The 21,661-nt window shown below is 57.3% G+C and overlaps 10 protein-coding genes across 10 annotated transcripts; 6 read left to right on the top strand and 4 right to left on the bottom strand.

Annotated features, from left to right (window-relative positions):
* The first annotated feature begins 7 nt into the window (after nt 1-7).
* On the top strand, nt 8-1,027 carry SCHCODRAFT_02619387 (uncharacterized protein). Its single transcript, XM_050344931.1, has 2 exons — nt 8-414; nt 465-1,027. The coding sequence occupies exons 1-2, from the start codon at nt 77-79 to the stop codon at nt 589-591; spliced, it is 465 nt and encodes a 154-aa protein (XP_050201208.1). The 5' UTR covers nt 8-76; the 3' UTR covers nt 592-1,027.
* SCHCODRAFT_0234329 (glycoside hydrolase family 18 protein) lies at nt 867-2,292 on the top strand (the record flags this gene model as incomplete). The annotated part of the gene is made up of 8 exons (XM_003033364.1): nt 867-1,061; nt 1,111-1,124; nt 1,179-1,218; nt 1,280-1,483; nt 1,543-1,654; nt 1,706-1,813; nt 1,933-2,168; nt 2,257-2,292. 8 exons carry the CDS (start codon nt 867-869, stop codon nt 2,290-2,292), a joined length of 945 nt encoding a protein of 314 aa, XP_003033410.1.
* Nucleotides 2,293-2,570: 278 nt separating this feature from the next.
* SCHCODRAFT_02619382 (uncharacterized protein) lies at nt 2,571-3,349 on the top strand. The gene is made up of 2 exons (XM_003033363.2): nt 2,571-3,171; nt 3,219-3,349. The coding sequence occupies exons 1-2, from the start codon at nt 2,650-2,652 to the stop codon at nt 3,231-3,233; spliced, it is 537 nt and encodes a 178-aa protein (XP_003033409.1). The 5' UTR covers nt 2,571-2,649; the 3' UTR covers nt 3,234-3,349.
* Nucleotides 3,350-4,452: 1,103 nt separating this feature from the next.
* SCHCODRAFT_02479502 (uncharacterized protein) lies at nt 4,453-4,962 on the top strand (the record flags this gene model as incomplete). The annotated part of the gene is made up of 1 exon (XM_050342772.1): nt 4,453-4,962. A coding segment is annotated over one exon (510 nt), but the record flags the coding sequence as incomplete, so codon positions are not given.
* Nucleotides 4,936-7,000, bottom strand: SCHCODRAFT_02573005 (uncharacterized protein). Its single transcript, XM_003032799.2, has 6 exons — nt 6,134-7,000; nt 5,929-6,084; nt 5,814-5,879; nt 5,664-5,763; nt 5,495-5,614; nt 4,936-5,383 (listed from the first exon to the last, which is right to left on the bottom strand). The coding sequence occupies exons 1-6, from the start codon at nt 6,874-6,876 to the stop codon at nt 5,198-5,200; spliced, it is 1,371 nt and encodes a 456-aa protein (XP_003032845.1). The 5' UTR covers nt 6,877-7,000; the 3' UTR covers nt 4,936-5,197.
* Nucleotides 7,001-7,069: 69 nt separating this feature from the next.
* On the top strand, nt 7,070-8,820 carry SCHCODRAFT_02619374 (DnaJ-domain-containing protein). The gene is made up of 5 exons (XM_003033362.2): nt 7,070-7,605; nt 7,655-7,715; nt 7,765-7,794; nt 7,845-8,054; nt 8,104-8,820. The coding sequence occupies exons 1-5, from the start codon at nt 7,147-7,149 to the stop codon at nt 8,697-8,699; spliced, it is 1,356 nt and encodes a 451-aa protein (XP_003033408.1). The 5' UTR covers nt 7,070-7,146; the 3' UTR covers nt 8,700-8,820.
* A 30-nt stretch (nt 8,821-8,850) lies between these two features.
* Nucleotides 8,851-15,664, bottom strand: SCHCODRAFT_02619373 (uncharacterized protein). Its single transcript, XM_050344930.1, has 13 exons — nt 15,462-15,664; nt 14,616-15,416; nt 14,526-14,567; nt 14,127-14,471; nt 12,572-14,068; nt 11,337-12,508; nt 11,211-11,290; nt 10,702-11,156; nt 10,401-10,643; nt 10,189-10,344; nt 9,961-10,129; nt 9,049-9,898; nt 8,851-8,989 (listed from the first exon to the last, which is right to left on the bottom strand). Exons 1-13 carry the CDS (start codon nt 15,552-15,554, stop codon nt 8,932-8,934), a joined length of 5,961 nt encoding a protein of 1,986 aa, XP_050201206.1. The 5' UTR covers nt 15,555-15,664; the 3' UTR covers nt 8,851-8,931.
* SCHCODRAFT_02619371 (uncharacterized protein) lies at nt 15,348-16,337 on the bottom strand. Its single transcript, XM_050344929.1, has 3 exons — nt 15,613-16,337; nt 15,462-15,566; nt 15,348-15,416 (listed from the first exon to the last, which is right to left on the bottom strand). Exons 1-2 carry the CDS (start codon nt 16,103-16,105, stop codon nt 15,535-15,537), a joined length of 525 nt encoding a protein of 174 aa, XP_050201205.1. The 5' UTR covers nt 16,106-16,337; the 3' UTR covers nt 15,348-15,416; nt 15,462-15,534.
* A 541-nt stretch (nt 16,338-16,878) lies between these two features.
* SCHCODRAFT_02495835 (Vps5-domain-containing protein) lies at nt 16,879-19,329 on the top strand (the record flags this gene model as incomplete). The annotated part of the gene is made up of 7 exons (XM_003033361.2): nt 16,879-17,793; nt 17,841-17,957; nt 18,077-18,349; nt 18,416-18,514; nt 18,566-18,659; nt 18,715-18,920; nt 18,982-19,329. 7 exons carry the CDS (start codon nt 16,879-16,881, stop codon nt 19,327-19,329), a joined length of 2,052 nt encoding a protein of 683 aa, XP_003033407.2.
* A 592-nt stretch (nt 19,330-19,921) lies between these two features.
* Nucleotides 19,922-21,486, bottom strand: SCHCODRAFT_02619365 (uncharacterized protein). Its single transcript, XM_003032797.2, has 3 exons — nt 20,808-21,486; nt 20,216-20,757; nt 19,922-20,155 (listed from the first exon to the last, which is right to left on the bottom strand). Exons 1-2 carry the CDS (start codon nt 21,390-21,392, stop codon nt 20,230-20,232), a joined length of 1,113 nt encoding a protein of 370 aa, XP_003032843.1. The 5' UTR covers nt 21,393-21,486; the 3' UTR covers nt 19,922-20,155; nt 20,216-20,229.
* Nucleotides 21,487-21,661: the final 175 nt, after the last annotated feature.

The raw sequence follows: 21,661 nt of genomic DNA, 5'->3' as shown, positions 1-21,661 counted from the left end.
TTGTTCGTGCTGTTTGGTCATATCAACGGCGACCTCTGAACTGAGTGGAGAAACACTGCGCTGAAGTACAGTAACCATGTCGAAGCCATGGCTTTCAGTATACTATGGCTGTAAAATGCATCTCCCGACGGACCGCTCACGGAAAGCCTCTTTCCCCTATTTTGACAATATCACAAGGCGAAGCCCTCATCGAGATCTCCTCGGGCGTCCTGTCAATTTTGCCCGGTTACCATGCATTCACTGTGCGGTCCATTCATTCTCTTCTCAGAAGCCTCTGCAGGCGGACGCAGGGGACCCGGTGGCTCCGCGTGCTCATAGTGTTTGCGCTCACGTTCGATTTTATCTCCCGGCGTATTTCTGTCTTATCTGCTCTCTGCTCTCGATAGCGGCCGACGTAGCACGCTCTATAACCAGGTATGTCCTTCCCATCGTTCAAGGCCCCAGCCTCAGCTCACCCGCCGTAGACCGGAACAGGCCATCTACCGCTGTGCTGCGCAGGAATCCATGCTCACGACGATAGAAGGTCGGTCTCGTGATCCCCACCGCAACTTCACACCCAGTCCTTCCATAGACTCTACTTACCCTCTATAGCACCGTGCCTTATCGACCGTAGACAAGTATCGATTACCCATGCTGGCCCGCCCGTCGTTTGACAAGAAGCAAGCGTCGAACATATCGAGCTGCGCGCCCGTCGCGCCCCCCTTTCCCAACAACAGACCCGGCATGTGTACTGTCTCCGCCCGCACTGCTATATCCGGAACCCTTCCCTTCCTCTGGCTCTGGCGACTGTATATAAGAAGGTATGAAGGACGCCCTGATCTCCCTCAGGCCAAGGTATACTCTCCTTCGCAGCCTTCACTTTCATTATGGTTTCGTTCCTTACTACTTTTGCTGCTGCCGCTCTTTCCTTTGCATGCGCCCGCGCTGCGCCGCTTGACGGCCTCAGTCAGCGTGCGCGCGATATCCTGGGTCGTGCTGCCCCTGCAGCTCCTCGTTTTGTTGTGTATGGAGACACGACGGCGACCCCCTCTGCTGGTCCCCCAGCTGTAGACGAGATCAAGGTAAGCACTCTGGTCCTTCGCGCGTCACTCCCTACTCACATCTTCGTAGGGCTTCGACGTCTAGTCAGTACTTGGAAACCTACCCCAGATGCCTAGGCGCTGACGCAACTTCTCCAGCGCGATGTCCTTCCTCCTTCTCGCCGGCGCATGGGACAAGGTGCATTTCTTCTCGTACTGTAGCTTCTTTACATGTGTTTACTGATCGCCTCCCCTTCCAGGCCTATGAATGGACCTCCCTCACCGCCGACGAGCGCACCACCATCAAGTCTGAGTACGCTGACGCAGGCATCAAGCTGATTGTCGCCGTCTTTGGTGCTACCGACGTGCCCACCACTACTGGCGCCGACCCCGTCGCCACCGCCCAGAACATCTCTTCCTGGGTCAAGGAGTACGGTCTCGACGGTGTGGACGTGGATTACGAGGTTTGTTTGTCCATCGCCATCAGAGAATTGACCTTCTGACGTCGCGAAACTACCTACAGGACTTCGGTGCCTTCGACAAGGGTGACGGCTCCGGCGAGAACTGGCTCATCGACTTTACGACGCAGCTGCGCTCGGACCTGCCTGCCGGCGACTACATTATCACTCATGCGCGTGAGTCTTCTCCTGGCGACTTCTAACATCACTTGTACTTACCCATCATAGCCGTCGCACCCTGGTTCAGCCCTTCCAAGTGGGGCGGCGGAGGCTACCTCGCCGTCAACGAGAAGGTCGGCGACCTCATCGACTGGTACAATATCCAGTTCTACAACCGTGCGTCTGCTTCTTTTCTTCCGTCTCCATGTTCTTGTTCCTTTCTTCTGCCCCTTCTTCCTCGCCTCTTCACCCTTTCTGCTTTCCCTTCGCCCTAGCCTTCGCTAATTCCCTTCCAGAGGGCACCACCGAATACACCACCTGCGACTCCCTCCTCAACACTTCCTCCTCCACCTGGCCCGAGTCCGCCCTGTTCGAGATCATCGCCAACGGCGTCGACGCGGACAAGCTCGTCATCGGGAAGCCCGCGACCTCGGGCGACGCCAACAACGGGTACATCGCGCCCGAGACGCTCGCGGAGTGCCTGCAGACGGCGAAGGCCGCGGGCTGGAGCGCGGGCGCGATGTCGTGGCAGGTGAGTTTGGCCGTGAGGTTGAGATTGAGCTTCGGAGATTCTTTATTCCTTCCTCCCGGTTCGACTCTGTTCTTTGATGTTGGTCCAGACTTCGGTAATGGAAGAGCTGACGGACTTTCTGTAGTACCCACACGCTGCTTCGGATTGGATCTCGACCGTGCGCTCGCTTTCGTGGCCAGTTTAGAATCCTTTTGGGCGACAAAAGCGCGGGTTATAACCCAAAAATAATACGCTTCGCTGTTAACTGGTTCCGTTGTATCTCACGTACCCCTTCCATCTGACTTCTCCAAGGTTCTGACCGGCTCATCTATATAAAAAAGTGGTGATCAGTGTCTCGGCAAACCCCGGTCACGCCGCAGTTATAAGGCTCGCTGTTTCCTCGGTACTCGACCGGCCTCTTGACCTCGACGTCCATCTTCACTCAAAGGCGGCCACAATTAAGCTGTATCTGCTGCACGTTGATCACTCATCGATACCCACCATGTCCGAGAACACGGTTTCGAAGAGGACGTCGCGATTGAACGTTCACTTCGAAGATGGACCTCAGCCTGGGGAGGAGGACGACTCCAGAGTTATGCATGCGACTGTCGCAACGAATCCAACTACCCCCACTTCTGCATCGCGGTGGCATGAGCACACCCTTATAATATGGAGAGATGCAGCTCCCAATGTCAACTGCAAGGCGGCTGATCCCATCTACCTGCTTGGCTACATCTTGGACCCTTCCAAGATCTACGCATCTTATGTTGAGCAGAGGGCACAAAAAGGGACAAAGGAGGCAACCCTCAACGCCTACCTGGATGATCTTCAAAGATCGATGGGTATATGTCTAGATAACGGCCTCAAAAAGATCATGATCAACGATGAGGAGACCTGGTTGATCTTCGCGGCCTCGTCGAAGCGCAAGGAAGATATTTTGGCCTGTGCCAGTGATGAGGAATTTGTGGATCGGCTCAAAGAAGCCGTCGACAGCGACAACGACCCCTGGATCATTACCTGCATGGTACGTACTTGCTAATGTTTCCATGTGATTTTGCTGAAACTAGCCAGATCTGCCCTGCCTGAATTCTACTGGGATAGTTCGCTCACATTCAACTGGGAGCTTGGCGTGTGCAGAAGTACGGTTGCTTCGGGAATATGGTGTTGTTTCAAATGAGGGATCTCCCGCTATGACCGCATTATATTACTTGTCGGATTGAGTACAAGGACGATGTCTCCGAAGGCAGAGTCTAATCCATTGCAATGAAGCTAAGATGAGATAACGTACAATAGAACGACCATGTAAGTAAGGATGACTGCCCGCAGACAGTCAACCTCTGTCAACCTTTGTCGAGTTTGAACATGTGTTTACTCAAGTCTAATCACGCCTCATGCTCACGGCCTCAGGGCCTCGCCTCCGGGCACCCTCCGTTGACGGACTGCTCGCGACTTCGTCGCCGTGCCCTTTCCCTCTCCGGTCCTCGAACTGCGCGCCACCCGGCGAATTGCGGCCCGCCCCGCCCTTTTCGGCCTTCGTCTCACCTCCTTTTTCCTCAATCCTTTTTCTCGACTTTTTCCGATCGTACTAGCTCTTTGCACCTGCCTACGGCAGGAGGGAGGCGGCGGCGACCTTCGGCCGCCGCCGAGGGTCCCCCAGCGCGAGGCTTACCTAAGCAAAGCGAGTAACTCGCCAAGCTTACATAAGCAAACGCGTCGGGTCAACTTTGACGTAGACTCGAACCAGTCCCTGCTGTGAGAATCAGAGACCTTCGGGAGAGCACGGATATCGAGCTAGTGAGGCAACGATAAGCTCAGTGCTCGGTCTACGTAGTGAGAGCAACTATATTCACCTAGTGAGGCAACAATAAGCTGAGAGAGAGTAAGTAAACGGTAAATAAGGAGCGGTTCGGGCAGCTCACCTCAGTGCTCGGTCTACGTAGTGAGAGCGACTGAGGAGAGCGGCCGATCGGAAAGTGAAGATATACGGAAGCTTATGTAAGTATGTGGGACCGTATGGGTCCGTTTTGTGGGTCCGTGTATTGTACCCTATAAGGAAGGAATGCATAGGTAGTGAACTTGCATCCGGATTGTCCGTGGGTATATAGGTAAGTAAAGTATGTACTGACCTGCATCTCATTACCTGCTACCCGGGTGTAGCTAGTCTGGGACGAGTGGTAGTGGGCGTCGCACCCCAGCTTTCGTGGGAAGAAGTTTGACGGTTCCGCGACGTCGGCCATCTCCGAAAGCAATGGCTGAAGACCTTCCGTTTGGCTTTGGGCCGGCCTTCCAACTCACTCGTCATTGCGCCCCCGACCCAAAGGATCCCTCCATCAGGTATATTCCCATCCCAGGTCGCAGATATCACATGCGTCTATGGACCGGTTGGATGGTCTGCTGGCAATTTCTCGACAACAAGACGAAGCAGCCTAAGCACAGGCCCGACAAGCTCAAGATCTACGACGTGTCCGACTCCTGGTACCCACAGCGCCTCGTCTCGCTCGAGGAAGGCCAGCACTACGACAAGACGGCCAGCAAGAAGAAGCCATACTCCTGCGACACCTTTGCTGCTCCAGATGGCTCCATCGTCGACTTCGTGCAGAAGGGCGAGCCCTTCACGCGCATCCAGCTGCCGAATCGCCCGAAAGCCGGCCCTCCGAAGATCGAGACATACATCGAGCACAAGGTGTTACCTGTCGACCCCAATCAGCGATACAAAGTGTTTGATGACGAGGGCGAGGATGAAGGCCTTGTGGTCATCAGCGACAACGGCGAAGAGGATGAAGTGCTGCAAGATTCCAACAGTGATGCCGATTGATTGTTTCCTTCACGGTGGCCACGCTCGAAATCGGTGTGCTTTTGCATGTGAGCGCACCGCTGATTCACATCTATAGTCTGCGCATCGCGTCGCTAGCCCGTACAACTGCACGTAGTATGCCTGGAGGCGAGGCGGTAGCATGACGGATGGAGAAGACACTACTATAGTGAGATAATCTGCAAGGTCTAGCATGTAGATTCCGCCCGTATCGACAGATGACACACTTTGCCACACCTCAGCTCGCGTACGACTTGACCTTGGAGAACCAGAACGGGCGCTCGTTCTTCAGCGCCACGGGCGAGATGTCCCCGGTCTCCAAATTCATCACGTTGTACGAGGCCATCTCGAGCTTGTTCCAACGCCCAAGCGGCCGGGAGCGGAGCTGGAGGTCCATAGTGAAGGCGTAGCGCGGCCGAGGGGGCTCGGAGGTGTTGTGAGAGGCATGCGAGTGCGCTGAGTGGGAGGCATGCGAGTGCGCCGAGTGGGAGGCGTGCGAGTGCGTTGAATGGGGTGCGTAGGTATACTGCGTGACGTTATGTTGCGCGTGCGAGCCCCGGCGGGGGCGTCGCGGCTCGTAGCGTCCGCTGGCATCCATGAGGTTGGTGAGCTCGACGGTGTCGCCGACTATGCGCCAGTGCCCGCGGAGAAGGCCCTACAGAGCGGTGAGCGGGTGAGGCTGAGAAAAGCTGCAGCGGACCGACCTGCATCCTAAGCTCTGGCTTCAATTGCGGGATGATATCCTTCGGCGCATGTTCCTCGTTCGCGAGCAGCGTGAGGACATCACCGTTGGGGAAGAAGCGGCTGAGATTTCGATGAGAGGGGATGCTGGACTGGGGGACGAAGGGACATACAGGAAGCGGTTGTAGGTGATGAGGTGGCTGATGTTCACCCAGTGGTTCTCGCTGAGGCCCTGCCGACTGCGAACGATCAGTATACCGCGTTCTAACATCGCAGTCGGGTGCTCACACGTAATGACAGACAGCTATGTAGACGCCATCCAGCCGCACTCGCGGGTGCTCAATGTATAACCTTCGGTAGTCCGACTGGAAGCTCGCGACGACGGATGTCAATGCTTCCATTGAGGGGACCTGGGGTGGCTGGTACGTTGAGACTACAAGTGCTCTGCGTTTCGTTGGCATCAGCTGACTGCGTAGAGGCTCACGCTACGCACCTCCATATCCCAGAATCCAGAGTCAGCAACCGCGTCTTCTGACTGACAGTGGCGAACCGCTCCAGCGTGGTCACGTCCACCATCAGAAGTATGTGAACAAGGATTTCGTCGGGAAGCATGTTGAGTGGGACGCCCTGCGTCTCGTCCTCTGGCTGGAAGGATACATCGTGGGGGAACTCCGCGATCACGCTCGCCAGTGTACCAGTCACGACGCCCTGCACCTGCACCGCTGGTTGCGGCACGAGTCCCTTCTGCAACTGTCCCGCTAGCGTCTCGTCCGCGGAAGGGGGTGCGGGTGGAGGCTCGAGCATGGTGAGAATCATCTCCTCCCTCTGGTACAGGCGGTCGATGTTGGGCTCCATCCGGAACGCTTGCCGGTAGAGCGTGAGCGCATCGTCGAGAGCTCCCCTCTGCTCGCACTGGACAGCGCGCCGGTAGACGTCGAGAGCGGCAGTAAGCTTGGGGTTCAAGTGGACGGTGCTGGTGGAGGTGGGATGGACAGTGGGTACTTTGCCTCGTATGCGGGGGGCGGCGTCCGGAGTGCCGGTGCTGGTGGAGGGGAGGCATTCCGAGTCATCTTGACCGTCCTGAACATTGTCGACGGTGTCATGTGCAGTGGAGTCGGTCGAGGGGTGATGACCGTGCCCTCGTCGTCGTTGTACTTCTGCCTTCCAAGCTTCTCTGAACTTGCGCAGGTCGTCCGAATCGTCGACTGGCGGCTTCGGTGCGGATAGGATAGGCATTCTGGGTAATAATCTTCAAATCTTATTCGTTCTTTGTTGCAGGTCAGAGAACGTATAAGATTTGATGATTATTAGCCGCTGCCAGTCGTCTGAGTAGAAGGAAAAGCAAAGGTGCTGGTTAGCTTGCAAGCTGACATGAGCGTCTAACGGCGCACCGGGCCGGTGTGCGCAACGCCACAAAAGATCCTATGTGCATCCACGTTTGCTCTTGACCACCAATCCCCTCCTCCCACCACAATCTCTCCTTCCTCCTCGCCCCCGGAACCCACGATGGAGGGCAACAAGGACGAAGCGCTGCGGTGCCTGCAAATTGCGCAGAAGCACCGCGACGCAGGGAACTTCTCCGCCGCGCGCAAGTTCGCCCAAAAGTCCATATCACTTTATGAGACGCCCGCGGCCGCGAAATTCCTGGCCTCGATCAACGAGGCGGCTGCGGCAGGAGCGGACAGCGCACCCGAGCCCTCGACGTCAGCAACAGGTGCGGAGACGCACCCGTCGGCAGGGGGCGCGAAGCATCGGCATGCGTCTGCGTCATCCAGCGCGACGGCGAATGGGGGCGGGAGCAGCAATGGGACTGCGGGTGGCATGGGCGGCGAGAAGCGCGAGTACACGGAGGAGCAGCACAAGGTGGTGAAGCGCGTGCGCGCGTGCAAGGTCACCGAGTACTACGAGATTCTCGCGATCAAGAAGGACTGCGAGGAGGCCGAGATTAAGAAGGCATATCGGAAGGTGCGTCGTCGAGTTTGGTACGCGACGAAGAGGGACTCACGAATTGCAGCTCGCGCTGGCATTACATCCGGACAAGAATGGTGCACCTGGGGCGGACGAGGCGTTCAAAAGTGCGTTTGCTGGCGTGATAGACCCACGGTGTACTCATTACATGCGCAGTGGTATCCAAGGCCTTTCAGGTCCTCTCAGGTATGTTCAACACTTAGACGATGGAGAACGTCATCTCACTCCCCTCCCAGACCCCGACAAGCGGTCAATATATGACCGTAGCGGAGCTGACCCTGAGAGCCGGTCCAGCGGCATGCCTTCACGGTCAGCCTCAACGGGCTTCAGGACACAAGGCTTCAACTCGTTTGACGGTGAAATGAGCCCAGAAGACCTCTTCAACATGTTCTTCGGTGGCGGAGGTGGCGGAAGCCCCTTTGGCCCTGGTTTTGGTGGCGGACCAGGTAAGCACTCGAAGCCCTTTTCATCCCTCCTTCTCCTTACGCTTCCCAGTCTTCACCACCACTTTCGGCCCCGGCGGCTTTCGCACGACGCACGTCAATATGGGTGGGCAGCGGAGACGTGCAGCCGCCGCGGACGAGGCACCGCGCTCGCTCTTCATCCAGCTCCTTCCTATCATTGTCCTCTTCGCGTTCTCCCTTCTCTCCGCAATTCCGTCCTGGTTCTCGACACCGCCGGTCGCGGACCCGCACTACAGCTTCCAGGGCTCGCACAGGTACAGCGTCGAGCGCACGACGCCGACGCTGGGCGTCAAGTACCACGTGAACCCGGGCGAGTTCGCAGGGCACCCTCTCATCGGCGTCGAGCTCGCGAAGGACGGGCTGGACGTGCGGCGCGCGCCGGAGGATCACGCGCGCGGTCCTGCACTGCGGCGGTTCGAGAGCAACGTCGAGAACTCGTGGGTGAAGGAGGTGTACGCGCAGTGCCAGCGGAGCGTGGACCTCAAGGAGCGGCGGAAAGAGCGGGAGATTGGGCTGTTCGGGATCGGCACGGACTGGGAGAAGGTGAAGGCGATAGAGGCGGAGGAGGTGCCCAGCTGCGAGGAGTACAAGCGCGTTGCGAAGATTCTGAGCAGCGGGAGGAGGTAGGGATGGTGGACTTTAGCTTATCTGTACTATTTGCTGTCGTGTAATCTATGGTCCATGCATATGCTGGTTTATTCACGATGAGAGATTTCCTCTGAAACGCCTTTGCCTTCGGATCGGCGACGATAGATGAAAGGTTTGCTGACAGCAACGATTCGTGAACACGCGTAGTAAGAGGCATGATGGCTTCGGTGATACGACCAACATAGAAAAGTGCTAGAGAATCGCTACGACACTACTGCTCCTTGCAGATGAACCATCGTGGGATAATGGCGTCAATCTCTTTCAAAAGCCTGGAGCGCAATGTCGTGTCAGATACTGCAGACTACCATGGAAGAACAGACAAACGTACTTTTCAAAGAGGCATGCAATAAATGCTGCTACGTCGCGCAAGTCGAGCTCGCCATAGAATTTCCCGTCCCTACCCGCGAGGGTGTACTCGACGTACACGCTGAAAGGCTTCGAGATCTTGCCCCCAACCCCCAGCATTCCGCGCAGCGTTCCCTCCAGGCGAATCTTCCTGATGTCGACGAGACTGAGCAAGTGGTCGGCCAGCCATTTGCCTACGCGCAATGCCAACTCAGCCGATGCTTTGGCGAAGTCGAGGGCTTTGCGAAGAGCATCAAGGGACTTGAGCGCCTCCTTTGCCGCATCGAGGACTTTCTGAGCAGCGGTGAAGGTAGCGTATTCACCGCACTGCTCCACGGTGTCAATCGCCTCCCGGGCAGCCCTGAACACGGCGTCGTTCGCTTGATGGAAGGTGGACAGTGCATCCCTCGCGTGCTTGAACGCGATGTACTGACCACCCCATTTGACTGCCCCTAGAGTCTCGTTCGCAGCATTGACGGCCTCGCGCGATGCATGATCAGCAACAGTCACAGCCGTCTGAGCGGCATTGATCGACTCCGTGGCCGCAGTACGCGCACCCTTCAAGGCTTCCTGAGCTGCGGTGATCGCACCCTCAGCAGCGACGAACCGCGCGCTGTGCAGTACGGCCTTCGCGACGTCCAGGGCAGCCCATGCAACCTCTCTGGCAGAGTATAGCGCGCCTAGGGCGATACCGTGCCCAACGATCGCGGCGCGGCGGGGATCGTACCACGGCAGACTATTGCACCAATCTATGGCATTTCGGGTCTTTCGGATGTCGTACTCGATGTCAGCGACCTTTGCTTTGGCGCGATCAATGTCGCGGGTGGCATATCCTACAGACGTGCGTCGTACGTTAAACAATTGTGAGTGGCCGAGTGAATGAGAACACACGCACCAAAGTGGCGGTTCATGTCGTCCTTCGCCCGCTGCAAATTGCGAATGGCCGAGTTGATAGCTGCTGCCGCATCGCGTTTGGCATATTCGAGGGCCTTATTGGCATTGCGCATGGCGGCTGCGCGGTCGTTATTCGCCTGCTGGACAGCCATTTGAGCGTCGCTGAGCGCCTAAAATGAGCGTCAGCGATATCAACATTTGGACACAATTCAATTGGCGGCGCTCGCACCTTCTTGTAGTCCGTCTCCGCGTACTTGAGAGCATTCTCAAGATCTCGAATCGTTCTCAGGTAGTTGTTGATGGTCGCCTGGGCTTGGTCGACAACTTCGTGATACTTGGCATTCCATTCTGCCCGCGCTTCGTCAAGCGCTCTCTTTGCGTTGTCCTTCAGCGAGATTACCGTCAAAGGGATGACCATCTTGAGCTTCCTTCAAGACTTACAATATTCCGATCGAGCTGCTGCTTTGTGCTGTCCAGTTCTTCCTGGGCTCGCTTGATGCCCGCAGCGGCACTGGACTGGTAAAGCGCGAACTGCTTGTCGATCTCGTCGCGCACGTATCGCAGGATATTCTGCTCGAAGTCCGCCATGAATACGAAATCAGCTCCATCCAGGGAGCCAAACGTCAAGGCTCCCATGAGCTGAGCCTCGAGCTTGAAAACGAGGAGATCCGTAAAGTGGAGTCTCTGGGTTTATTGGTTAGTAGATCAGCGGAACGATGACACTGTGCTGTCGTTGACCCACCGTAAAGAACTGGAAGATTGGCTTCGGCATGACTTGTACGTCGACATGCACCGCGGCCTCCGCATCGAAGAAGGTAATGGCGCCATCGATGAAGATGCGCTGTTCACTGACGCCGATAGCAATATCGACGGAAGGACTGGCTTTTCGCATGCCACGGACGGCGATAGGACCGAGAGCAAAATTATCGAGCTCGCCCTTAGCGGTCACGGTCCTGTCGAGTATGGCGCACATCGCGGATGCGCGCTTGCCGAATATGTACATTGATGCCTCAAAGGAGAATCCCTGAGGGTAGACGCGAGTCCCAACCGTTGTTCCGAAGGGACAGATGTAGAGGTCAACGAGCTTGAAGTAGGCGAACTCGGGTGGCTTTGGAATGCTGAGACCCGTGGCGGCGTTGGCGAAGGTGATAAGGTCGAGAACACCAAGCTCATCTGCGTGTCCTTTGAGCAGTTCTCCTACAGATGTAAAAGGACTGAGTATCAGGAGGAAGACTGGAGCAGAGAACTCACGAGAAGGGTCTTCCGCTATTTGCATAAGCACGCTAGCAGCCTTGCTGCCGATCTTTAACCCTCCTTCAACTGCGAACTCACTGAAAAGGATGAGATACACGACAAATTTGGAGGCAAAATGCCGACCTTGGAATACCAGTCGTCAAGAACTGTGCAAATATAATGCCGATAGATAAGACAACTTCCGGTCCCACTGCAACGTCTTTCCCGAGTCCCAGTGGATTGACCCACCAACCCTGCATTTCAGCGGCAGCGTTCGCGCCTTCGGGTCGCAGACCCAATGTGAGAGCGAAGTCCAGGGTCTCGCCAGCAGGCAGCGCAACGGGCACCTTTACACCAGCAATGAGAATAAGTTCAGGACGAGGACAGGCGTGTATGCGCATGCGGAAGGGGTCAGTGCGGATTCCGTTGCCCAGCTCCAGAATCGTGTCGGCAGGCATGGTTATGTCGAGTTCGAAGCCGGTGCCACGGATCCAGGCTGCGCGAAGGATGAGGCCGTGCGTAGGCTTGTCGGGGCGCCTCAGAAGCGTATCCAGCGTAGTTACAGGAGCCATGATGGCGCAGATCTGAACGCCCTTCTTGATCTCGTACGGAATGTAGAACAAGTCGTTGGCGGTGTTCGCGTCGTCATGAGAGGCGACCACGAATGCGACGTTGGTCAAGGCCAAGGACCCGACCTCACTGCCCTTGACATCGGGAAGAATGTCTCCGACAGATATACGACCCAAGTCGCCATACACCGTCCACTGCAGCCCTTCTCCCTTCTTGCCCTTCTGGAGATAGACAAGAGCACGAATGGGCAGGCCGGCGAACGTGACATCGCCTCCAAGCGCGACGGAAGAACGACCGTTTACACTGAGATGGATTCTGGCATAAGCCGATTGAATATCGACTTCACCGAGCGTGATGCAGGTCGTCTGCAGGAGCCCCGTGATCGTCACGCCCTTGGGTCCTATATCGAGCGAAGCCAGCGCCACGGTGTAACCGGCAACCTCCAGACCCTGGACGACGATGCTGAGGCCGGATTTGGAAGAGACCGTAAGGCTTGCAGATGCAACCTCCATGCCAATGTCGGGGAGCTTGAGCACGGTACCCGTCAGCGCCGCGTACATGTCGTTGAGAGATTGAAGATCGAAGTCGTCGATGACGGCCGACAACGTCACACCCTCGGTGGCGCTGTACGAGCCAGAGAGGATGGCCGAGGTGACACCATACCCAAAGACGGCCGAGACTTCGAAGGCGAATGACTTCAGGGGTGCATCGATACGAACGTTGCTCGTGAGTGTCACTTCGGAGAGCTGAATTGAGTATCGAGCGTCATTAGTCAGTAGCATACGACGAGAGCGACTTGGTCGACTTACGCGTAGACCAGTGATCCCAAGCGGCGAGTCCCATATGTTGCCATGCAGATCGGCAGAGAGCTGCAAGACCTTGCCTACTTCGCGAATCTTGTAGTCGAACTCGAGCGGCACAACCGATCCGGGCATGGCGATGTTAAGCGTCCCGAATATGCCGAAACCGTACTCAATGACCGAGCGAGGCTCGGGTGTCATCTTCAGGCATCGTATGCCCAGGAGTTCGACCCCAACAGACGTCAGCGTCAGCCCGTCGCAGATTGCGACCTTCGTGCCCGGGAAGGTGCCGTCAAGGGTGAAGCTGTGAACACAAAGTTTCTTCCCCCAGCTCTGTGCCCGCCCTAAGCCTGCGTGCAGATGGACGACGGGCTCCTTGACGCCAAGCACGGTGCGCAGGACGTCGTGAAGAGCACCGCAGCTACGCTCTATCGGGAGGTCGACATCGAGGTGCCACCCGACCGGCTTCATAGAATCGAACTCCGCATCCTGATGCGTGACGACGGCGTAGTTGAACGTGAGGCGGTCGAAGAACGTGCCCTCGATGCCGGGAATGATACGTGAGAGCTTGAAGCTGTCGCGGACGATGGCGCGATCATAGACGGCTTTGGACCCATCTTGCGCAAGTTCAGAGCCCTCGGGAGCAGGGCCGTTCCACTTGGAGAACTCTGCCGTCAGGCCAGGTACGCCGAAGAGGTCGATCTCGCCTTGCACAGTAAATTCGTTGGCTAACGAGCGGTGCTGCGCGTCGGGACCATACAAGAAAGAAGGTCCACTTCGAGCGGACATGAACTGCACTCCTGGGCGACTCGCCTTTTCTTCCGAGTGCACGTAGACGCGCGGCGAGCGAATGACAACATCATCCATCACGACCTCATCCTCCCTCTCCCGGCCGGCGCCCAGTGCGATCCTGGAGATACCAGACGCAGCGCCCGGTGCCCAAAAGCTAGGTTGTTGAGTGGAGACAGGAGGCGAAGGTGGCTTCGGGTACGCCAAAGAGTATAGGTCGACCGCTAGCGAGTGGGCCTGCGCTCCCGGAGAAGAACGCTGCTTTCGCAGCAGCTCGTCGACAGTATCAGGCACGGGATGCAGTGGCGGGATCGGGCCTCGTGGGGCGTCACGCTCCCTCTGCCAGGGCAGTCCTCCGGGGACCCTTCCGAAACGAGAATCGTCCAGCTCAGCCGGGATACGAGCAGACATATCATCGATGTGGAGACGGCGAGGAGTTACGAACGGCGGTGGATTGGGCGGGAATGAGCTAAGGCCTTTAGACGTGTTGAAGAGAGATGCGTCGATGGGCGAAGAGGTGGAAGACGCTTGCCCTACAGATGCAACGGGTGAGGTCGTGGATGTCGTCGCACGAGTAACACGAGGCTTTTTGGCCGGCGACGGCCCAGCGCTCGAGACGAGGTCCTTCAGGATGGCGCTGTCGAGGCTTGCTTCGATGCGGAAGGGCACATATCGGCTGAAGGGGTCAAAGTCGACGGACATGTTCAATGCGGCGTTCTGCATTGATGGGGTCAGCAGGATCCGAGCGAGGAAATAATCGCAGTTCAAAACTCACCAGGCGAGCACTGGTCAGAGTGAACTCGTACTTCAGTCGGAAGCAGAGCCACCACAAGCTCCCGAGATGCGCCTCGCGTTGCGTCTTCAGCCACGTTGGAATAGCGACCGAGTCAAAACCGCCATCATCTCGACGGCGCCGCACATCGCCCCTCAGTATATTCTCCGTCACAAGTGTGCCGCTCTCCTCCAACCCTTGGACGAGCTCCGTGATGGCGTTCTCGGCGCGAATCATATGAGTGTTGCACTCGTGCGTGCCGAAGATGAAGTTGCGCTTCTGCTGCGCGGAGCGGCAGTTCGAGCTGGCGCCTAGTCCACCGAAGCGGAATGCGACGCGGTGCAGCCACTGTATAGACGAGGGTTAGAGTGGTGGACGAATGAAACGGAGAATGATACGCGCCTCCGCCTTGCCCTGACTCCCATGCCACAGCTTGTTTGCTACCTGTTCGACCACTTAGCGCCTGCAGACCGCGTCATCGCGATGACTTACCTCCGTAGCGCTGGCACCAGCCACCTGCTGTTGACCACCCGCAGCATCGCGCATCCCCTGAGCCGCCTTAATCTTGTTCAGGGTGATCGTCGCGTCCACCGACTCGTCCGTGTCGCCCTTCTTGCCAACGAGCTTGCAGTCTGCCTCGATCTTGGTAGCGTCGGCGACAGACCCCGGCCACGGCCTCTGAAGCGGGACGGTGTCCACGGCCTGGCAGACCCGCTCGTACTGCCCAACGGGTATCCAGGTGTGAAAAAAACCGAAGGGCGACGAGCTGAGTAGGATGAGGGTCCTGTCCGCCTTGGCGTCTGCCCAGGTTTTGACGACGTAAGGGCGGGATCGCTTGACGGAGGATGGAAGAGAGTCGAGGTGCTTTTGCAGCTGATCACGGTTCAGAAGGACCTCTCCATCAGCGGTAGAGAAGACCAGATCGATATCATCGGCGGGCTGGATGAAGCGTGCGGTGACACTGTAGCCTGCGGAGGGCGGCGTCGCGGTGCGCACAGAAGGGACGACCTTCTCGGTCCATGACTTGCTCTGCCTCGCGGACCAGGACTCGAATGTTTCGTTCAACTCGACGTCCAGGACGAAGTTCCTCGTTGGAGCTGCGACGAAACCGCCAGTCCGGTTCCAGATGTTGAAAGCGACTTTGCCCTCCTTCAGCAGATCGTAATCGTGGCGAAGCAGGGTGCCATCACTGCGCTTTTCGAAGTCGTCCACATCGATGAAGAAATGCCCGTAGGATTTGCCGAGGGAGAGAAATCGGCGACCATCGGGAGTACCGCCGTTGAGCGGTATGCCCTGGAGGATGAGTTAGGAACACGTGTTTTCTACTCAACGACGTACTCGATAGAGGGTGACGCTGGTTCCATCGACAATATATGTCGCGGGACTGTCGTTCCCAACGATGCGCTCGTAGTCAATAGCGGGTGTACTCATCAGGGTCGCTCTCTGGAGGGATGGGACCAAGTTACAAAGAGTCGAGAAATATACTCACCTGCGAGAAATACTGGTACAGCAGCGCATATCTGATTGACAGCAGGACTGTTCGGTGACAGAAGAACAGGACGGTAGACGGCCCGCGGGGAGCAATGAGATGCGGGGTACGATAAGGTGGTCGTGCTCGCTTTCCCTTTCACCACTACCGTGATGCTGCGCGCGGTGGACAGATCGATTTCTTCATTTCCCTGCCAGTCTTGCAACAGGATTGCGCGCAGTAGGAGAACCAGGCATAGCGAGTTCTCGTGACGAGATGAGGCCGATATGAACCTGAAGAGTCGCAAGGTGCATACCCGAGCGTCGAACGCAACGAATACATCGTTCGCGCAGTAATCCGCGCCGAGTTGGACCAAGAATGATGAGTGAGAAACGGTGGTGTCGAAGGTGCTTTTGTGAGAGCATGACAGGTTGACGACTCCTGCGCTAGCTTCACATTGAACAGGTCCTTCGCAGGCTCGACGGATACGAGCAGGGTCTGAGTGATACTCCATCGCAAGCGTCGGTCGTCCGTCGCGACCACGCCACTCCGCCGCCCGCCTGAGTTGGCGTGCATCGCGGGGAAGCCGCCTCTTATAGGTGTCGTGAAGACTTGTGGGTGTCACTAGTGTGTCAGTCCACGCATGAAAGGAATGGAAGAAAGTACTTCCCTGGGTCGCTAGCAATCCCAGATCCGCAGGGGCTGTCAAAAAGTATGTTAAACAGATCTCCTAAGGTCATGCCGTCGGAAGGGATGGCGCCTTACGCGTACGTCCTAAAGTTTGACGACGCTGGTAGTGGAACATGCCGCTGGGCCGGTTCTCCGTTGCGAACATATTCTCATCAAGAGGAGAAGCGGGGGAGTTTGGGCTGTTTGAGGTTGGGACGGCATGGGAGACGCTGTAACGATAGAGGCGAGGGAAAAGGTGCCAGTGCTGCCCGCTGAGCTGCAATTACAAGCGCGTTGTGAATTCGGGGACTGGGCTAAAGCCAATCTTGGGCCCAGGTGCTGTATTTCCAGAGGTAGACTTCCTTGGGGAGGAAGAATCTCGACCTAATGCTCTTAAAGATGGTGGAGGTTTTGGTCAAGGAACGCGGAGACCGAATTCAGTTGAGTGCTTTGACTGGCCTACCGAATGGAGTAAGCGGCCTTCTCACCGACCTCATACTCGCCAGGCAGAGTCCTGCGATCCCTGAGCACCCATATTCCTTGGGTTCCTTCATCATACTACTCTGGACTCTGAAGCTTCAGGCGCTATCAAACTTGCGATAATTGTGCCGGCTCACCATGGACGGCTTCGACGACCTATTGACGCACTCCCGCGCCGAGCTTGACCACAACCCGTTCTCGGATCCCTTCCAACGCGCCGACTCCCCAGATCCCTGGTCATCTCCCTTCGGAGGTACAGGCCAACAAGACGAACCCAACGCATTTCACGATGACAGCCACGCGTTCAAGGACGATGACCACCACGCGTACCAAGACGATCACCACGGTCATGAAGACGGCCAGAACGCGTACGCCGATGACGGCAGCCTCAAGTCACCAACGCGAAGCGAGGAGCCTGCCACGCCAGCAAGCGAGGCGCCTCCGACGCCCGCGACTACAACACCGGCAGACCCCCTCGATTCGGCCGCGTTGACAGCCGACTCGGATGAAGAGGACAACACGCGCTTCCCGCGCAAACCGGGCTTCAGGCAAGCTTCGCCGCCCCGCGAGCCATCCCCAAAGCCAGAGGCAGAGACCAAGGCAAACGCGGACGCGGAGCAAGAGACACCAGCCCCCACACCCGCCACGTTCTCCGAGACCGCGACCATCCGGCCCTCCGAGCCCGAGGAGTACGCTCCGCCGCCACCTTCTCATTCCCCTACCACGTCGACTCCGGCCCGCTCCCCCTCTCCCCCATCCACCGCTGCTGCTGCCCCGCGCCCCGCCCACGCCAAGGTGCCCTCGCGCACGTCGGCGGACTGGGGCCCGCTCAGCCGTCCGCTGCAGCCCGCGGCGTATGACGCGCTCGCGATCGGCGGCGAGTCCGCGGGTGGATGGCAACAGCATCAGGACACGGCGGCAGCATGGGGTAGCGCGAGCGCGCCGGCGGTACCCGCGCCTGCACCGCCGACTGCGCAAGAGGAGGATGACAGCGATGACGACAAGCCGATTGGGCAGAGGTTGGCGCAGAGTCAAACACTGCAGGTGCGTAGCGTGCCATTGATGTAGTATGCCCTGGCTCACTTTCCGTGCAGGCAAAGTCCCCTACGCGGAAGGACAAGGACGGGCCGTCCGCGACATTCATCATCTCCGTCGATGACCCGCAGAAAGTTGGCGACCCCATCCGGCCGTATATCATGTACACTGTACACACGCAGGTACGCATCCCATCTTCTCCCTCACTCTCCCTCTCCCACCAACTCCCCTATTCCCCATTCCCTCACTCACCTCCCACCCCCACATTCTCAACTCTCGTCCACTCACCCCCACCCCCCAGACCTCCTCCAAAGAATTCCGCAAGCCCTCCTTCTCCGTCCTCCGCCGCTACTCCGACTTCCTCTGGCTCTACGAGACCCTCTCGCTCAACAACCCCGGCGTCGTCGTCCCGCCCGTCCCCGGCAAGAACCCCTTCGGCCGCTTCGACGACCAGTTCGTCAAGCAGCGGCGCCTCGGGCTGGAGAAGTGCATCCAGAAGATCGCGAATCATCCGGTGTTGGGGAAGGATGCGGATCTGAGGCTCTTTTTGGAGAGCGATACGTTTTCGTTGGATGTGAGTGAGCTATGGCGCCATCAGTATCGAGCGGGTGAACATAGGGAGGACTGACGCGTGTGGCAGATTAAGCATAGGAAATCGGAGATCGCGCATGAGAGGGGCGGCATGTTGGGCTCGCTAGGGCAGGTATTGACGGGTCCGCGGTTTCATGAGACGGATGAGGTGCGTTCCTATATCATGTAATTCATCTGAGAGCTGACCGTAGCTTTGCAGTGGTTCGACCGCAAGAAGGTCTACATGGATGGGCTGGAGAACCAACTAAGAGGTCTCGTCAAGGCTATCGAGCTCGTGTCAAAACAACGCTCAGGTCAGATGCACTTTCTTAGTACATGTGTTCTCACCGACTTACCCAATTTCTGTAGACCTTGCCACTGCCACCGGTGACTTCGCTGCAACCGTCGCCGACTTGTCGTCATCCGACGTTGGGAAGGGGCTCTCGACCTCTCTGGCAGGGCTTGCGGACATCGAGCGCAAGGCGCAGGACTTGCAGAACATACAAGCGGAGCAGGATATCATCACGCTACTTGCTACCGTCGACGAATATGCGCGCCTGATTAACTCTGTCCGGGTACGTCCTATCTTTCTCTCATTCAATCCTACTAAGTATCCGCATCTGACCCGCCCCTTAGATGGCCTTCACGGGCCGGATACGCACGTACCACGCCTGGAAGCAGGCCGACGCCGACCTCGCGCGCCAGCGCTCTACGCACGACCGCAACCGCGCGCAGGGCAAGATCCCCAACGACCGCATGGGCTACGCGATGACGCAGCTCGCGGAGGCCGAGCGCCGCGCGCTCGAGGCGAAGCGCGAGTTCGAGCACGTCTCGCGTCTGGCGAAGGAGGAGGTCGCGCGATTTGAGAAGGAGCGGATCGAGGACTTCAAGGCGGCGCTGCAGGCGTTTCTGGAGGGGATGATAGGGAGGCAGAAGGAGGTGAGTGGGTGGTGGTTGCGGTGGTGCTTTGGAACGACTCGATGATTGACGACACCACCTTACAGTTGATCGCTGCGTGGGAGGCGTATCAGCAGAGATTGCTTACGCGGATGGGTGCGAGGAGGGAGTCGGTGGAGCAACCGGTAAATGTTGCATGAGGGGATACCTAGGAAGGATACCCAGGTTACGTATGTTCTGTACTTAGCGTCACTGAACTTTGACTGGATGGACATTGTCGTGGTCGTGACGTGCTACATTCTTGCGAATGTTAGGACAGACCGGGCCATGATCCTGCACGTTAGGCGAGTATGCTAAGGCGTTCGCCTCGCGCGAGTTAGTCCTCGTTGCTTGTAGCTGTATGCGTGATTGGCGTTAGGATAGTGGCGTCCTGACTGTAGACGATGGAGGAGTCAACCCGGCCCACAGGTTGCTTTAAGCTCGAATTGGTCCCGTCCGCATTTTGCCGTGATCGGAAGCAAAATGCCAAGCGGATCACGACCCTTTCTGAGAACAATAGCTGCCGGTGACCACCCAAGGATACGGACTAAGACTCGTGCTTCTCCAACTGGTGGGGCACAATTTATAGCGTGTTTACGCTTACCTTTGGTTGCGTGAATATAGAGCATTGAAATGCCGCAACTGGTGATCTCGAGTCTGATCGATTGCAAAGCCATTCATTCGGACGTCAATCAAGCGAGCAGGCATAAAGTCCGAGAACATAAGCATATACAGAGTATCATCAACAAGACAGCAGAGACAAACAGCAATGTACAGCAACATAGCGAAGCAACAGCGCGTACGAGAAGGATAGAGGCGGCCAGCCGCAACGTCCGAGTCAACAAACCGTATATATATGGAGTAAGCGCTACGACTATATGAGATCCAATAAAACGTTAGCATGCAAAAGTGCGCCCAAAGAGAGCCACACTACCTTCCAGTGAAGGGTCAGTCGGCATCATTGTCGGAGTCTTCCTGGGCGCCATCCTCTTCGCCGTCGTCAATGATGACGAAGCCACCATCTTCGACGACCACGTTCTCAACCGCCTGATAGAGCTGGTTCGGGTCGACGGGTAGCACCTTGTGCTCGACGTATTCTTCGATCTTTGGAGGGCCAACTTTAGGGCGATTAGGCAGCTGAATGCGCATGAGGGGCTTCCCCTTGTGCACAAAATCGACGATGGAGCCATCCGGGGCAGCGAAGGTATCGCAGGAATACGGTTTCTTCTTGTCCTCCGTCTCGTCGTAATGTTGTCCCTCCTCGAGCGAGACGAGGCGCTGTGGGCACGAGGAGTCGGTCACGTCGTAAATCTTGACCTTGTCGGGCCTGCGCTTAGGCTGCTTCGTCTTGTTGTCAAGGAATTGCCAACAGACCAGCTCCGCCTCATCCATCCGACCGGTCCACAGACGCATGTGGTACCTGCGACCCGGGATGGGAATATATCTGATCGAGGGATCCTTCGGGTCGGGGGAGCCCTGATTGAAGGTTAGCAGTCAACGATGTGAAAGAGGCAAGCGGCACGCACCCCAATCACTTCAGAGCCCTCGTAAAATCTCTTCATGAACTGGTGACCAAGCTCGACGTCCCCAAACTCCGCTTTGAGGATGATGTTCACCATCTCTTCAGTCCACGCCATATGTCGTACGGCGCCGCCGAACGACGTCGACGGCACACCTGGCTGTACTGGGGTGCTCTTCGGGATGCGAAGGTACTCGTGGTTGTAGCTGTAGATGGAGGAGTAGACAGGTGGGGCCTCTCCCTCAGGTGTTTGACCGAGCCAAGCATCCTCCATCTTCTGCCTGGCCTCGTGGAACTCCGGTATATCGACCATGCTCAGCTTGTATCGATGGCCTGGTACGGTACAGCTTTCCCAGAGTTCTTTGGGGTTCACATAGGGTACTGTGAGGCGCTTGGACATATCCGGCAAGCTACTGCTTGCGAGTGCGTCCTCCGGCCCCGAGGCCTCTGCAGGGCGTTGCCTAGAGGAAGCGCCTCTGCCCTTGGCCTGGCGTGTCTTTGTGGCGCGGGCTGGTTGGCTGCGGGTCTGTGGCTGCTGGGTCGCAGTCCGCCGCGTCTGGCGAGTAACGCGAGTACTGGTCGTCTTGGGCATGAGGAATGTGGCGACGGGAGTGCGAGCACGATGAAGGACAGGTTCAAGTTGTGTTGGGTGATGAGCAAGGACCGATGCTTACGTTTGAGTCTGCTTCCATCTGCTTTATCACGCTGGCGCGCAGCGCCCATCCGGCGGCCGCAGTCCATGTGATTGGGCACGTGATGCAGTAAAAAGAGCAACAAACACAGCAGGATAGCTCTGTCTTTGACCCGCATTGAAAGGCAGCCGTTGGATAATCCAATGTTTTGATAGTAATGAAAGGCAGA

The sequence above is a fragment of the Schizophyllum commune genome, assembly GCF_000143185.2.
Source record: "Schizophyllum commune H4-8 unplaced genomic scaffold SCHCOscaffold_4, whole genome shotgun sequence".
NCBI classification, from domain to species: domain Eukaryota; kingdom Fungi; phylum Basidiomycota; class Agaricomycetes; order Agaricales; family Schizophyllaceae; genus Schizophyllum; species Schizophyllum commune.
Note: the sequence above shows the minus strand (reverse complement) of the source record. Positions and strands in the feature narration are given on the sequence as shown.